The sequence below is a fragment of the Dermacentor variabilis genome, chromosome 1 (genome assembly GCF_050947875.1).
Source record: "Dermacentor variabilis isolate Ectoservices chromosome 1, ASM5094787v1, whole genome shotgun sequence".
In the NCBI taxonomy this organism is placed as follows: domain Eukaryota; kingdom Metazoa; phylum Arthropoda; class Arachnida; order Ixodida; family Ixodidae; genus Dermacentor; species Dermacentor variabilis.
In genome coordinates, this window is record NC_134568.1 from 286,178,123 (window position 1) to 286,191,279 (window position 13,157).

The 13,157-nt window shown below is 49.9% G+C and overlaps 1 protein-coding gene across 6 annotated transcripts in view; it reads right to left on the reverse strand.

Moving 5' to 3' along the window:
• Window positions 1-13,157, reverse strand: part of Pde1c (Phosphodiesterase 1c) — a 658,667-nt gene that overhangs the window by 291,380 nt on the left and 354,130 nt on the right. For 4 of the 6 annotated variants that reach the window (XM_075677482.1, XM_075677476.1, XM_075677471.1 and 1 more), the window contains exon 1: window positions 9,827-10,066. The exons of 1 other annotated variant lie outside the window; for it this stretch is intronic. Coding sequence is in view for 1 of the 5 variants with exons in the window: in XM_075677466.1 (XP_075533581.1) it covers window position 5,660 (1 nt within the window). In the remaining 4 variants the exon portion in view is untranslated. Of the gene's footprint in view, window positions 1-5,659; window positions 5,732-9,826; window positions 10,067-13,157 lie in introns of those variants that run through there. One more of the 6 variants, XM_075677466.1, reaches the window with a different exon arrangement.

Genomic DNA, 13,157 nt, shown 5'->3' on the forward strand with positions numbered 1-13,157 from the left:
GGTCATTTTGGTCCAGCCCCCATAGCTTTCTTTTTTTTCTTGTTCTTTCACTTTGTGCCTCGCCACATGCGCGCTGATAGATGCGAGGACCGATTTATGCTTTTGTGTGTTCTTACTTGGTCGTTTAATCCCGCGAAGCGCTTGGAAGCTGCTGCTACACGACGGTACAGGTGGGCCGAGGCTAACGACGCGGTCGCGCGGATTCGCAGCTTTTCCTCGTGTTGTGATCGTTTCGTTCGTACGCTGCGAGCCATCTGTGCGGCACATCGTCGGTCCTTCTTTCTGTGCAGTTCGTGATCTGGCAGTCACGATGAGCTGCCGCGTACATCATATTTCGATCTCTGTGGGAACGACACAGGGAGACAGACGTGTATGCCGACTTTAGTATAAAATTGAGAACTTAGTCCGTGACGCTCCTCCCGGGGCATAGGCCGATGCACAGGCACCCTTGGGACACCGGGCAAAAAACGCACACGTACACGCTGCACGCTACCTACAGCGTCTCATGATGGCCTGCTGCCGTCAGGAAGGCCAGAAGACCGTTCGTTGCGTGCAACACGCGTGGGTGGTGCTTCTCAACGAGATGAGAACGTCCCGATAGATATATAGGCAGGGATCCTGACCTTTAGAAGCTATCCATAGAGCAAGCAGTGGTTGCCGACTCTTCCTGTTAACTTCCCTGCATTCCCCCTCCCCCGTTCCTCCCCCTCTCTCTCTCACCACTAGTAGAAAACCTCACAAGTTCACCAGAACTATAGCAAAGTGGTCACTCGGGCAAATTTGACTGCAGCGTATCGCGCTGGAGAAAATGTGGGCCCCTGAGGCTGATACGGTCAAGGAGTGCTTTATGTTGCGTCACGAAGTCACCTGTCATGTGGAAGTCGCAAGCGGGGTCAATTATAATTTCTTTTGTCAAGTTGTGCAAGCATGGCGCTGTAACCACCATTAATCAGACGTTCGTAAAGGAAAGCCAGGGGCGGCTGTTCGTTAGGTTACACTTATACAACCATTACCAGGGACTTAATCAACTAGTTACAATTGGAAAGCAACTTCGTGAAATGCTCGCACATGTCACTCTCGACATTTATGTGCCGCCAGGTCTCCCATCTTATCGTGCCCTATAAACAACAAGCATCGAAAAGAATTATGTGCTCTCATTTGCATAAAATTGTACGGTCCAGTAATCTTAACGTTCGTATTTTCTAGCGATAAGTAGTGGAATATCGAATCATAGGTAAGCCTCACGTCCTGTTTTAACATGAGCGGCTCCACACAGAGAACACGAAAACCACAAAAGAAAATTTCACGACAGCTGTCGAAGGCGCACTGCTGCTTCCTGCCAGTTGGCAGTGTACTACAGTAAATGGAATAATTTTTTTTTTTGAAGTCAGACACTAACAGCAACACAGCTCGTCAATGCTGCTGCCCATTCCCCGCAGAATACTTCTAATAATAATGGCCACCCTACCACTGTGCATGCCATGCCTCTTCGAGAAAAGAGAAAGAAAAAAGAAAGAAAAACGCGTAATTCTCGTACAACGACTTGGCTACCATACGGACTTCACTAACGATCGCCGGTATGGGCGCATATATACGCGAATACAGTGACGCGGGCATCACCGGTCTCGCTCCCATCTTGCAAACACCAAGGGGGAAAAAGTTGAAGTACCGGCACCAACATTCCTCGCGCCGCGAAGGCGCCGCAGACGCTCCGCTGACGCCGCCGCCATCATCAGGAAACAAGCCCGTGCGCGCGCTTAATGCGGATCCATTATGCAGCCACGTGCTGTTCATGGAAAAAGGCGAAACGCTACCAGTGGTGTCGCGCGTCCTCGTGGTGCGTCAGCAGTAGCGCTAGCCCGCGACGTCGACCTGGTGAACCGTGCCGGCAGACGTGGTCGTACGGCGTCACACGCCCTTATTTTTTTTGGTGCAGTGCTATATGCTTCCGGCATTGCGCTGATCGCGGTTCGCAGCGGGACTCCGACGCTTCCATAAGCGACAGCGCGCGCATTTTGTCCGTTCGTTCGGGCATAGCGAAGCAACCGCTTTTAGCGTACGCACCATCGCTCCGTCGCGAAGCTGTACGCCTGACCACAAAAGGTTCCTTTGCGTGGAAACTGAAAAAAAAAAATGCTGCATTATACGTCACGAGGCATTTCTTGCCTTTTCCCGGTCACCGCAGTCCCAAAAACCTCTAATGACGAACTTATGGCGAAATTATGGCGCAGCTAAGCCGTTACGCAGCACCAGCCGTTTCGAGTTTTCTTCACCCATACTTCGCTCTGTTCCATTGAATATCGACATATAATGGTGATGTATATACATGCATCCGGGAATTTGCGCACTAGCAGGAATTACTTAGTTTCACTTGGTGTGAAAGCAGCAGCTGGATTAGAGCATTAGGGTAAAGAAAGGAGAGGAGGGACGTATATATATATATATATGCCATGCACATTCAATACCAGCAGAGCTTTAGAAAGACCAATTTATCGCTTGAGACTTGGTGCCGCGTTTACACAATCATTTTTACACAAAGTTTGTAGCGCTGATAGTGCTCAGTGCATTTGTGGCCACGCGGACGAAGGCATAGATCATCTATTGCTGGAATGTCCACGATATTGTACAGAACTACGCCATCTGATACGCACCTTAACATGGCAGTAGACCACAGGCCCATAACCATAAAGGTCCTAGGTCCATCGCCAACAAATACGTTACAAAGGCGAGCGCTAGTGGTCCTCCAAAGATGTCTGATAGAAATTAACATTGTGAGAAATTATTGATTGCAGCTTTTGTTATTTTCCGTGCCCATAACTATTCAAATTGCTGAGACTTAGTGTTTTCTGCATTTATTGTACGACACTTGAGTTTACTTTCTAAGGTGTCATTTATGACGTCAGTGGGGAATTGGATTGATTGTATGTGAGCATGACTTTCCGTTCTAATACGTTATGAGTTGTCTCTTCTATATTTACGTGAGATGACTTTATGTTCAAATTGGTTTTTGATAAGATTTGTGAGGTGAACTGCTTCAGCGCACTTACGCATCACCGGACTGTCTGCGTTTTTTTTTTTCGTTGTTGCCTTTCTTCCGTCAAGTGCCGGCTTGTTACGTCATATTTGGTATATAATTATTCTACGACAAAAGAAGTCGCCGTTGCCGCCTAAAGACGCCAACCCCCTTTCTAAATAGGAAGCAGTAAAAAAAAAAAAAGATTATTTTCCAATATCAGGCAGCCGCTCGCGCACTCGTTCGCGTGTGCACACGCTCATAAACTCTGCCGCACAGCGCTGTTTCGTGGATTCTGGCATGGTGCAGAGAACGCGTACTGTACACACCGGCTGCTGCGTGCATGCGTGTCCGTCGGCCGATTCGCCGCGCTATTTCAGACGAAGTGCACCACGCGCGTCGGCAGTAACAGCACGCGGACTGGCATGCACCCGGCTGCAATCACCGGCACGCCGATGACGCCGGCCGACGCTCATCGACGCCTCGGCGCGCGATGATTCCTCGCGGAAATCTCCGAGTGCGGAACTTTCGTTCGCGCGCCAAGCAACGCGCCCGCTTGATTATCCGCTCTTGGCGCCGGCAGCGTCCGAGCGAGGGCCGCGGTGCTCACGCCACGCGCACCAGCTCGTCGTGATTGGTGCCCCGCTGCAGTTGTTGCGGTCACGCAACTTTTCACTTCGCGCTGTGCACCCATTCCCTCACTGCGCCTGCGCTCGATAAGAAAAGGACATCACCGAGGACTACTATACCCGTGTCACACGGGCAACTCGGATCTCCTTCAAACTTGTTTCCCTTAAAGGACCGAAAGGGAGAGAGAGAAAGAGTAAAACATCTTTATAATAATATTTGAATGGCGAGAGCAGTGTGGGAGGAACCCTCAGTCCAGGGTCACTAAGATGATTCCGGCGATGTTTCGAGCCCGTTGTATCACAGCTCGGAGGACCTCGGGAGGTCCGTCGCGGAGGGCATCGTCCCACAGCTCTTTGTTGCGTAGGGGTAAAGGAGAGTTGGCAAGGGAGGAAAGAGGTTTGCAGTGCACTCAATCGTGACGTGGAAGATTGTGGGCGAGCTGCCACAGCCAGGGCAACGATCTGCATAACAGTGTGGGTAGAATTTATTGAGGGAGACGAGATTTGGAAAAGTTGCGGTCTGTAACTGGCGTAATGCCACTGCTTCCTCCCGCGAGAAGGACGGCGGTGGTGCGGCGTGGGTGCGACGAATGCGTATATAATGATGGAGTATGTCTTTGTAACGGAGCAAGGGATCCAGTTTCACCTCAAAGGAGTTAGCTCCGTGTCACACGGCCCATAAGCGAGCTTTCGAAAGCTGCCGCTGGGGGCCCATTAGGCGCTGCTCACCTCGTACGCAGTCATGAAAGAAACACGTTATCTATTGCTAAAAAGTCTTGAGAAAGACGTGAATCACTCATTCCGCATGCGCGAGACCTGCGATCGCGTTGACCAAAACAACAAAAAATGGCGCAGTCAGGGCAAACGCAGCAGCCATTCCGAGAACGCCCGGTTCGAGAGTCGAATGTAGCTGCTCAACTCAAATATCTTTGTCAGTGCTCAAATACTATATTATATGCAATAAAAACAGTTATAATTGCTGGTAAAAGTGAAATTAATAGAAATGACGGTGATTTCTTCACTCGAAATTCAAGCAACCTGGGAACAAGAGTACTCCCTTCAGTCTGCAAGGGAGACCTTCCATCTCCTTTCGCTAGGAACTTCCTTAAACTTCCTTTGCTAAAGGACTGCTGTGTGACACGGCGTGCACCTCCCTCGAGATAAAGACGTCCTTGGTTGAAGGGAGTTAAAAGGACTTTAGCCGCGTCCGCGTGACAGGGGTATTAGAGTGCTGTGACACCTTGCGCAGGTGTTTCGAAAGGGGTGCATATATCGCTGGTGACTTACACGAGCTCTGAAGGGAAGGCAGGAGGAGGATCTCAACGAGCGCTCAACGCAATTATCGGCACGATTGTGCATGTTAGAGCCAGCTGCACCTGGCTTTATAGTGAAACCGTCCGCGGGGGAAGAAAAAAAACGTTTGAAACTTGCTGTTATGCGTATCCGTGCAATCCGCCACATTCGAGTGCATCTTCGCTGCAGCCACGAAAGTGCAATGCCAATTTAGTCAGCAATTTTTATTTGTTCCGGATAAAAAAAATATCAGAAAGCGAGCACACATTGAGTTTTACAGTCTGTTATGGGTTGTACTTTGTAAGGATTCTTTCCCTCCCATTTTTTTCCCTTCACATCATCTGTCCCGCCCAGTGTTCGATCCCACCGGTAGACAGGCGCGCCTACGCGCGAGCAAATACCGAAACGAAAATGAATTGTTGCGAAATACGACCCCAGAAAAAAAGGGAGCTGTTGTTTGGATAGGGCAACAGTACTAAAGTGGAACGCTGAGTTGCGGAATCTGCACTTCGTGTTTGATGTCGTCGACAGTGTTTGACATCGTTTCCAAAATGTTGCGCACGTTAGTGCATTATTATGTGCATATTCACGTCAGCACAAAGCCAAAGTTGCCAGGTTCAGCAGCTTACGTAAACTTCTGCAGCACGAAATGTGTTGTTACCGTTGTGCACACAGCATTAAAGAAGAAGAAAAGAAGAAAGGAACGGCACGGTCTATGACTCACTTCTCGTCAGCTTATGCACCCGGTAGCTTCCGCTGTTGCAGGAAGGAATAGCTTACATACTGCACGGGCTAACACTTCAGAGACGAGATCGCCAAAGTGGCCCGGGCTGCTACCGGGTATCGGCTCCTATAACGCGATGGATACTAGACAGGAAAACAAAGACTCAGACCTAACCTCGAGGGCCGCCCGTGCTGATACGAGAGTGCTTCGCTGCGGGCAAGGCGCGCGGCCAAAGATCATACCAATAACGGCCCAACGAGCTGCAGCACGCGGCGCTGGAGATAGCGCTTATCTCAACGAGCTTTTGGGGAGCGTCACGGCTCCAGGGCAATCTCGGCGGCCGGTCGGGTCCTGGCCCTGGCCGTGTACAAACACGCGCCAACACACACACACACACCAGAGACGTGCGGGCCGACCCAGCGTGCGGATTCTCTCGCCGCAACAGGAACAAACCCGCGCGTCTTTACTCCGGCTCCGCCGCGCAGTAATCTCTTTCGAAATCGACGGCCATTCGAGCAGTGCTAAAACAGCCATACGTCGCCCATTTCCCGCGCGCATGACGAGACCAGTGCGCGGAGGAAAACTTCCACACGACGTAGCTTTCGCAACGCCGTGGCATAGCTGTTCACCACGCGACAGGCGCGTTCAATCCTGCCATCTAGCGACGACAAGGACGGCCTAGAATGTTTTCTGCTTTTTTTTTTTCTTCGGCGTGTTTAAAGGCACGCCCACACGTGAGGTAATTCCGTATGAAAACGATCCCATTCGGTCGCAAGAGAGGCAAAGTGAGAGCCATTATGGCTTGCGAGAGCGTATGCTGCGCTATAAATTGATGTCTCAAATGCGAATACAAAGCCAATAAAGTCAGTGAAAAACGGAGAGCGTCTTTCTTTACGCCACACGACCAATTTATTCCCCCTCCATGTCCAGAAATAAAATGAGCAGTCTATACACGTGAAATATGCGGCTTTCAAGCCTGTACGACCATTCTTTAAATCAGAAACCTTTAGTGAGCACTGTTCATTTTTTGTTCTTTGCGACAGAGTGCTCTAACATTGCAATACCCAAGCCACATAAGCGCAGCAGGATTAGCCTTGCGCTAAACGAAGACTGTTCTCTTTCTTTCTCCTGTGGAGTATCAAACTTGCCGCTTTCTTCAGGTTCGAATGCCGGCGTCACGAGACTGCGACGAGGGTAGCTCTGAGCCAGCACGATGCTCAGACAACTCTCTAATGCTCTCTAATAGCTCTAAGATGCTCTCTTATTTAGGCTTATTTGAATCCGCCTTCAATTCTCGCCACGGGTAAAACAGCTAGGATAAACGAAAGCAACCGAACGATACAAGGACAAAGAAAAAAAAAAAACTCGTAGCACAGCCGAAGCGCTGCGCATCTTGTTATGAGCTAAACTTAAAGGGGCAAACGCGCGCGAGGTCTCGGGTTCGACCCCGGCACCGTCGGCCGCATTCCTACTTGCCCGGAATGCAAGAAAACTCTCGTGCAGCGTGCTTTGGGTGTAAGGTAAGGGACTTCAGGTAGTCAAAATTAATTCTGAGCTTTCCACTATCTCGAAACTGTTTCGGCGCGTTATACACGGCATTTTGTTTTTCTTTCTTTTTTTTTTCTTTAGCGATCGTGATGCGGACGCATGTTGCGTGTTGCAACGTACCGATGAAGAAGCTGTAAACTCAGCAGAAACACATGCCCTCGCTAAGAACACATTTCACCGACGGGTAATTTGTATCATTAGCGCAGTTGTACAAACGTTACATAACCACGAACTTCCGAAGGCATACGCTATTCTGCCAGTGGCAATTATACGAGTGCCTAACTCTACTCGACTATTCGTTGCAAAATCCCAGTAAAGCTTTGTGCGCACTTAGCGGCGGCAGAAACAGCCGGCACACGTCAGGGACGAACCGGTGACAGACCGAAATGGCTTAGTAGGACGCCCAGCGATGTAGCGAAAGTTTGTCAGGTTCATGTGAACACGGCGCTGTCGAGCAGCTTGAAAACAAAGGAAACAAAAGCGCCCGTGAAAGCTCAGGCCATTCAGCATCGCGCAAGCAGAAAATGCACATTGATATTCCGAGCTTTGCGAGGTGAGCGTGAAGGTTACTGTCTGTAGGCTCTAAAGAAGGAAATGCGCAATTGCGCTAAGCAAGGTTACTGATTGGGCTGAACTCTCAGCGAGGGACAGATGACAGTCCGCCGGCGTGTCTGGCATCTTCAGAACTTAAGGAAAAAGAACTACTTTTTAAATTTTTTTTTCGTGAAATTTATTTGAGCGCGCTCTCTTTTATTAATCGGAATACGCGATTTTTCATCATAGCGACGCTCGAAGGTAAGACAAACGCATTAAGATGACAAGCATCGTTAGGAGAAAATAAAATGAAAGAGATCGCGGGGAAAGGACCAGTGGGGTGGGAGAAATACCATCTTCTGCGTTGCACGCCCTGTAAATCCTGCATCGATTCGTAATCGAAAGGCTGCAATTTAACCCGATTTTCAAAGCACATGGAGAATAATTAAGGGGACTAAATGAAAATACGTTTTGCAGCTATCGATTAAAGATCAGCCCTCCATCTAAGAATTTTCTTCCAGATCTTTCCCATTACGGTAACCTCCCGTGCTGAGCGTTGTGATAAACGCACTGTAATCAGAGTTGCGTAGCGGGATCAACTCAAGCCACCGGAACGTGCAGGCCGACATCTACAACAATATACGACGCACGATAAAAGAAAAGGGGGGGTCGAGCATCACTGCAAAATTCAGCGGAAATGTCGGCACGATATAGGATGGAGAATTAATGAGCGAAAAATGACACTACATACGGCTTCTCGGGGGAAGAAGTTTAAGATGGGGCCGACAATGGACTAGGATTAGGACTTGCACTGCGAACTATTCACCTGCACTCTCACGCTACTGCTGCTATCCGAAACTCGTCTAGCAGAAAACACTGTCTTTTCGAAAGTGACACTTATGGTGTTGGCCTCCTGATTTTATGCAAGAATATCAGTCGCATGGAAAGCACATGTCGCTGCAAGCGCATATAGCTTAACGGCTTCTCAGTCGGTGCGCCAGGCTGGTCTTTCTTATTTGGCGCTCGTCTCTGGCTATTCCACAATCGGACTGGTCTACAAATAGTGTCGCAATTAAAAGCAACGATTTCGTTCGAGCCCTAATAACACGGCTGAATTTGCCACACACAGACTAGAAAATTTTAATTTGAATCGTATCAAGAAATTTAACATGCACATTAGAGAGAGCGAGAGAAAGAACAGTGATATCGAAAAAAAAAATGTTAGTGTACTACAAAACATTTTGAATCGCAAAGAGAGGAACTATGGATGCAGGAAGAAGGCAATGCGGCTGCATATGCCTACGTTCTATTTTTGCATTTTTTTTAAATGAAGTTGATTTTTTTTTCTTGGGAAGGGGGCGGGGGGGTATGGAAGGGGAAGAGGCTGGCGTGCTTTGACATGCTAAGCAACTTTGTCACGCGTATACTGTTTCAGTTTCCATGCACCACAGGGACATCTGGAACAGTCCGCAAAGCACGCTGCATTAGCAGTTGCGAACATTCTCTCGAGCCATCATCGCTGAGCGTTCCGACTGCTTAGATAAAAGTCAGTCAGCAAATTATAGGATATCATATTGGCTTTTAATCCTACACTGCGCAGTGAAAACGGACGTTGGACGTTGAGCGGCGTGACGTCCTAACTACGCCCTCTCTCAGTCACGCGAACAGCGACAGAGCACCGCGGCAAGGCAAACTAAGACACCCGACGTGAGAATAGGTAAGATAGATAAACCATAGAAAGTATTTACGGCAATGGCATTGGTGGTGGGTGCGGAGTGAGCCCGGATCGCAGACCATGCGGCAGCCGCTCCCAAGGCAGGCGCGCCTGGGAACAGACTGGTCGCGCGGCGTGCGACGAGCTCTTGCGCGGTTCGCAGCTGGCAGCAGCCAGCGTGACGGCCAGGCCGCGTGAGCGACCACTGACGGCCGAAGGCGGCCTCTAGAGTCGAGAGCGGCGCGACAGAGGTGCGTCTCTGGTGCATGCACGGCCGAGACGGCACGTAATTGCGCATGCAAACGCGCCCCGGGACAGAGCAGAGCGCGCAAAGGAGCCGACTGAACACACACGGTAAAGTAGTGGCTCACCGTGAGGGCGGCGCACCAGCCGTTCAGGGAAGAAGGTGTGCCTGTGGCGGGTGCTTCACCGACGGTTCCAGGAAAAAAAAAAGACGAAATGACAGAGAAAAAAAAATTGCACGCGGGACGACGGTTTTCAGCGAGCCGCAATTGATGCTGCGCGTGCCGGCGGCCGCCGGTGACAGCAGCAGTGGCGCGCGTTCGAGACGCCGGCTCCACGCGGCGGCGACAGCGACGTGCCTCCACAGCGCTGCGTGCTCCCAATTTGCTCCGCGCCTCCCACGAGCGTTTCCTCCGAGCCTCCTCCCCGTACGGTCACGTGGTTACGGCGCGTGCGCGTCACAGCGACAGGGAAGTTTCGTCCCCGCGCCCTAGGGAGAAAAAAGGCGCCGGCTGAAGCGGTTCCCTGAAGAGAAAGAGGATGGACGATGCTCCACCAGGTGCACCGTCGCGGCACGCGAAGGCGGATCTCGCAGGCGACTGTGCAGCCTTTCGAACTGGGAAAGAGTAGAAGTCTACAGGGTGCTCCACTGAACTTGAGACATGCTTTAAATATATGCAAATGCCACGTAGCTGCGCATAACCAAGGTAATCTTTGCCGTCGTTCGGAGATACTCAAGATTATTTTTTGTATGCCGCCTAATCACATAATTAGTCTTAATTAAGTAATTAGCTTCCCAAATTTTATGTCAATGAGAAAATTGTAGAACAACATGAAGAACTCCCGATGCAGCGTTCTGTTGCTCGATACGTGCTACATAAAAGTGTTTTTGCGAAGCCCGCGAATACACGCAGAGTGCCTCGGGCGGTCGCGCGGCAATTTTGCGTGTATTCGCGGGCTTCTTTCGCGCTCGGAAAAACACTTTTATGTAGCCCGTCTCGAGGAGCGGAAAGCTGTATCGGGAGGTTTTCATCTTGCTCGATAATTTTCTCATTGACCTAAAATTTGGGAAGTTGATTAATTAATTAAGACTAATTATCTAATTCGCCGGAATGCGCAAGAAGTGATCTTGAGTATCTGCAAGCGACGAAAAAGCAACATTACCTTGGTTCTGTCTAGCTACGTGGCATTTGCGTATGTTTAAAGTTTGGCTCAAATTAGGTGAAACACCCTGTGCCTGTGAGTCGTAATTTGGCTGCAGCCAGGACGGCGCGTCTCGCACGTGCTTTCTCGCGGCCAGTGCGGACAGCTCCCCGCAGTTCCCACTACGCAGTTATCGTGATTCCTGCCGAGAACACAGCTGGTTGCTTTATGATATGCGAACTTGATCGAATAACTAATCTCGCAAGCATAATTTTCATGCTGCTCAAACCGCAGGCGCAATGGCCGCAATAGGACGTGCTTTTAAATTATTAGCATGCGTCTTAATACTTAGCAATTGAAATAATAACATAGTGATTGCTTATTTACCTAATAATTATTTAAACTTATACGAATGATTAATCATTAAAATATTTACCTACTATTTAATTATTTATTGCAGTGTGCGTGTGAAAACTAATATGTGCGGCCCGGTGTTTGGAAGTATGGAATTAAAAATAAATGTAAGGCAAGTATTGGATCCATTGATTTTCCCATGGCTGTTTTTTTTTTTTTGAGTTCCACGCCTGTCGGTTTTTTTTTTCCTTTTTTTCTACATTCGCCCTTCCGGCCTTGATCTAAGCAAATAAATATCAACAAGTATGTCTGAATATATATTCAATACGTATTTTTTTGCAGTTTTTTCTGTGTTGTGTGGTTAGCTGTTATTTCACTTTGCACTCGACCCCCGTTCTTCGTTCCTTAGCTTCTCGCACAAGTGAGCTGTTCGGAAAATAGAGAGAACCAGCTCACGTCTTTTCTGTTTGACGCTCTATAAAGTTGCAGGGGGCTCCGCTTCAATGCCAGGATATTAGCCTCTGCCACTCATTCACTGCGGTAAGCAGAGTCAAGCATTCGGTCGCAGCGACAGCAACATCAGCCACGGCCATTATAGGGTTGGAGAGGGGCCGAAAAGCCGCAGCTTGCCCGGCAACGAAAACCTGGTCAGGGAGACTGCACAGTGAACGCGAATCGACGAAAGAAGATTCACGTGGAAGGAAGGGGAGTCGCGCGCTTCTAATTGGTCATGCTCGAATGGCGTAACTCAGATGTGAGGAAAAATGTTCCGGCAACGAGAACCAAGAGAGCACCATTCACTGGACGGCGGGGGTCCCGTCCAAAGGAAGCTCCAGCAATGAGCCGGGACGTTCCTCCGCTGTTCCTCTATGTCGAGCCTAAAGACGCGCCATTGACTGAGTCCACCCGTTGCGGCTGCGCCGGTTTTCTGCTCGTCGCAACGACGCTTCGAAACCAGTCACGGAGAAGCCAAGTGATTGCGGCTGATAAAAGCTGAGGGAAAGCCCCCCTGCCGGGGAAAAGAGAAAGCGCCCCGATGCGCGCCACAAGGGCCGCCGCAGCAAGATGCGCGCGAGCGCCACTCTTGGCCGCCATCTGTGTCTTGGCGTCACGCGTCACCGTTGCCCAACGCGTGCCGTACACATTAACGCGAGCCTCAGTACGGTCGCAGCCACTGCATAGAGGTTGTGACAGAGAAATCTATGGCTCAATCCAGTTTAAACAGCGACTACAAAGTCCGCGCTCTTCTGGTTTTGATTATTCGTCCGGTTTCAGATTTGATTAAATCTAAAATTTTATGGCAGAATATCAGAAACCCGCCAAACCCTTTGTTTTTTTTTCCCTTCGACGCACACGCACACACACACACACACACACACACTCACGCACACACACACGCGCGCACTCACGCACTCACACGCACTCACTCACACACGCACACACAAACACACACACACGCACTCACACACGCGCGCACACATACACACGCACACCCACACGCACTCACACACGCACACGCACTCACAAACACACACGCACACACGCACTCACACACACACACACACACGCGCGCGCGCGCACACACATACACACGCGCACATACGCACTCACACACGCACACACGCACGCACTCACACAGACACGCACTCACACACGCACACTCACACACATACACGCACTCACACACACGTGCACACACACACACACACGCGCACACATTCACACGCACACACGCTCATATTCACACACACGCACGCACACTCACGCACGCGCGAACACATACATATACTGGCGCACACACGCACTCACACCCGCACACACACACGCACACACACACGCACACACACACGCACACACACATGACGTCGTCGTGACGCTGTCCTTTTACCATGGTTATCAATTCAGACACACACTGTCATTGTCGTTATAGCGTCATACTCATACCGGCTGTGTCGGTCCACT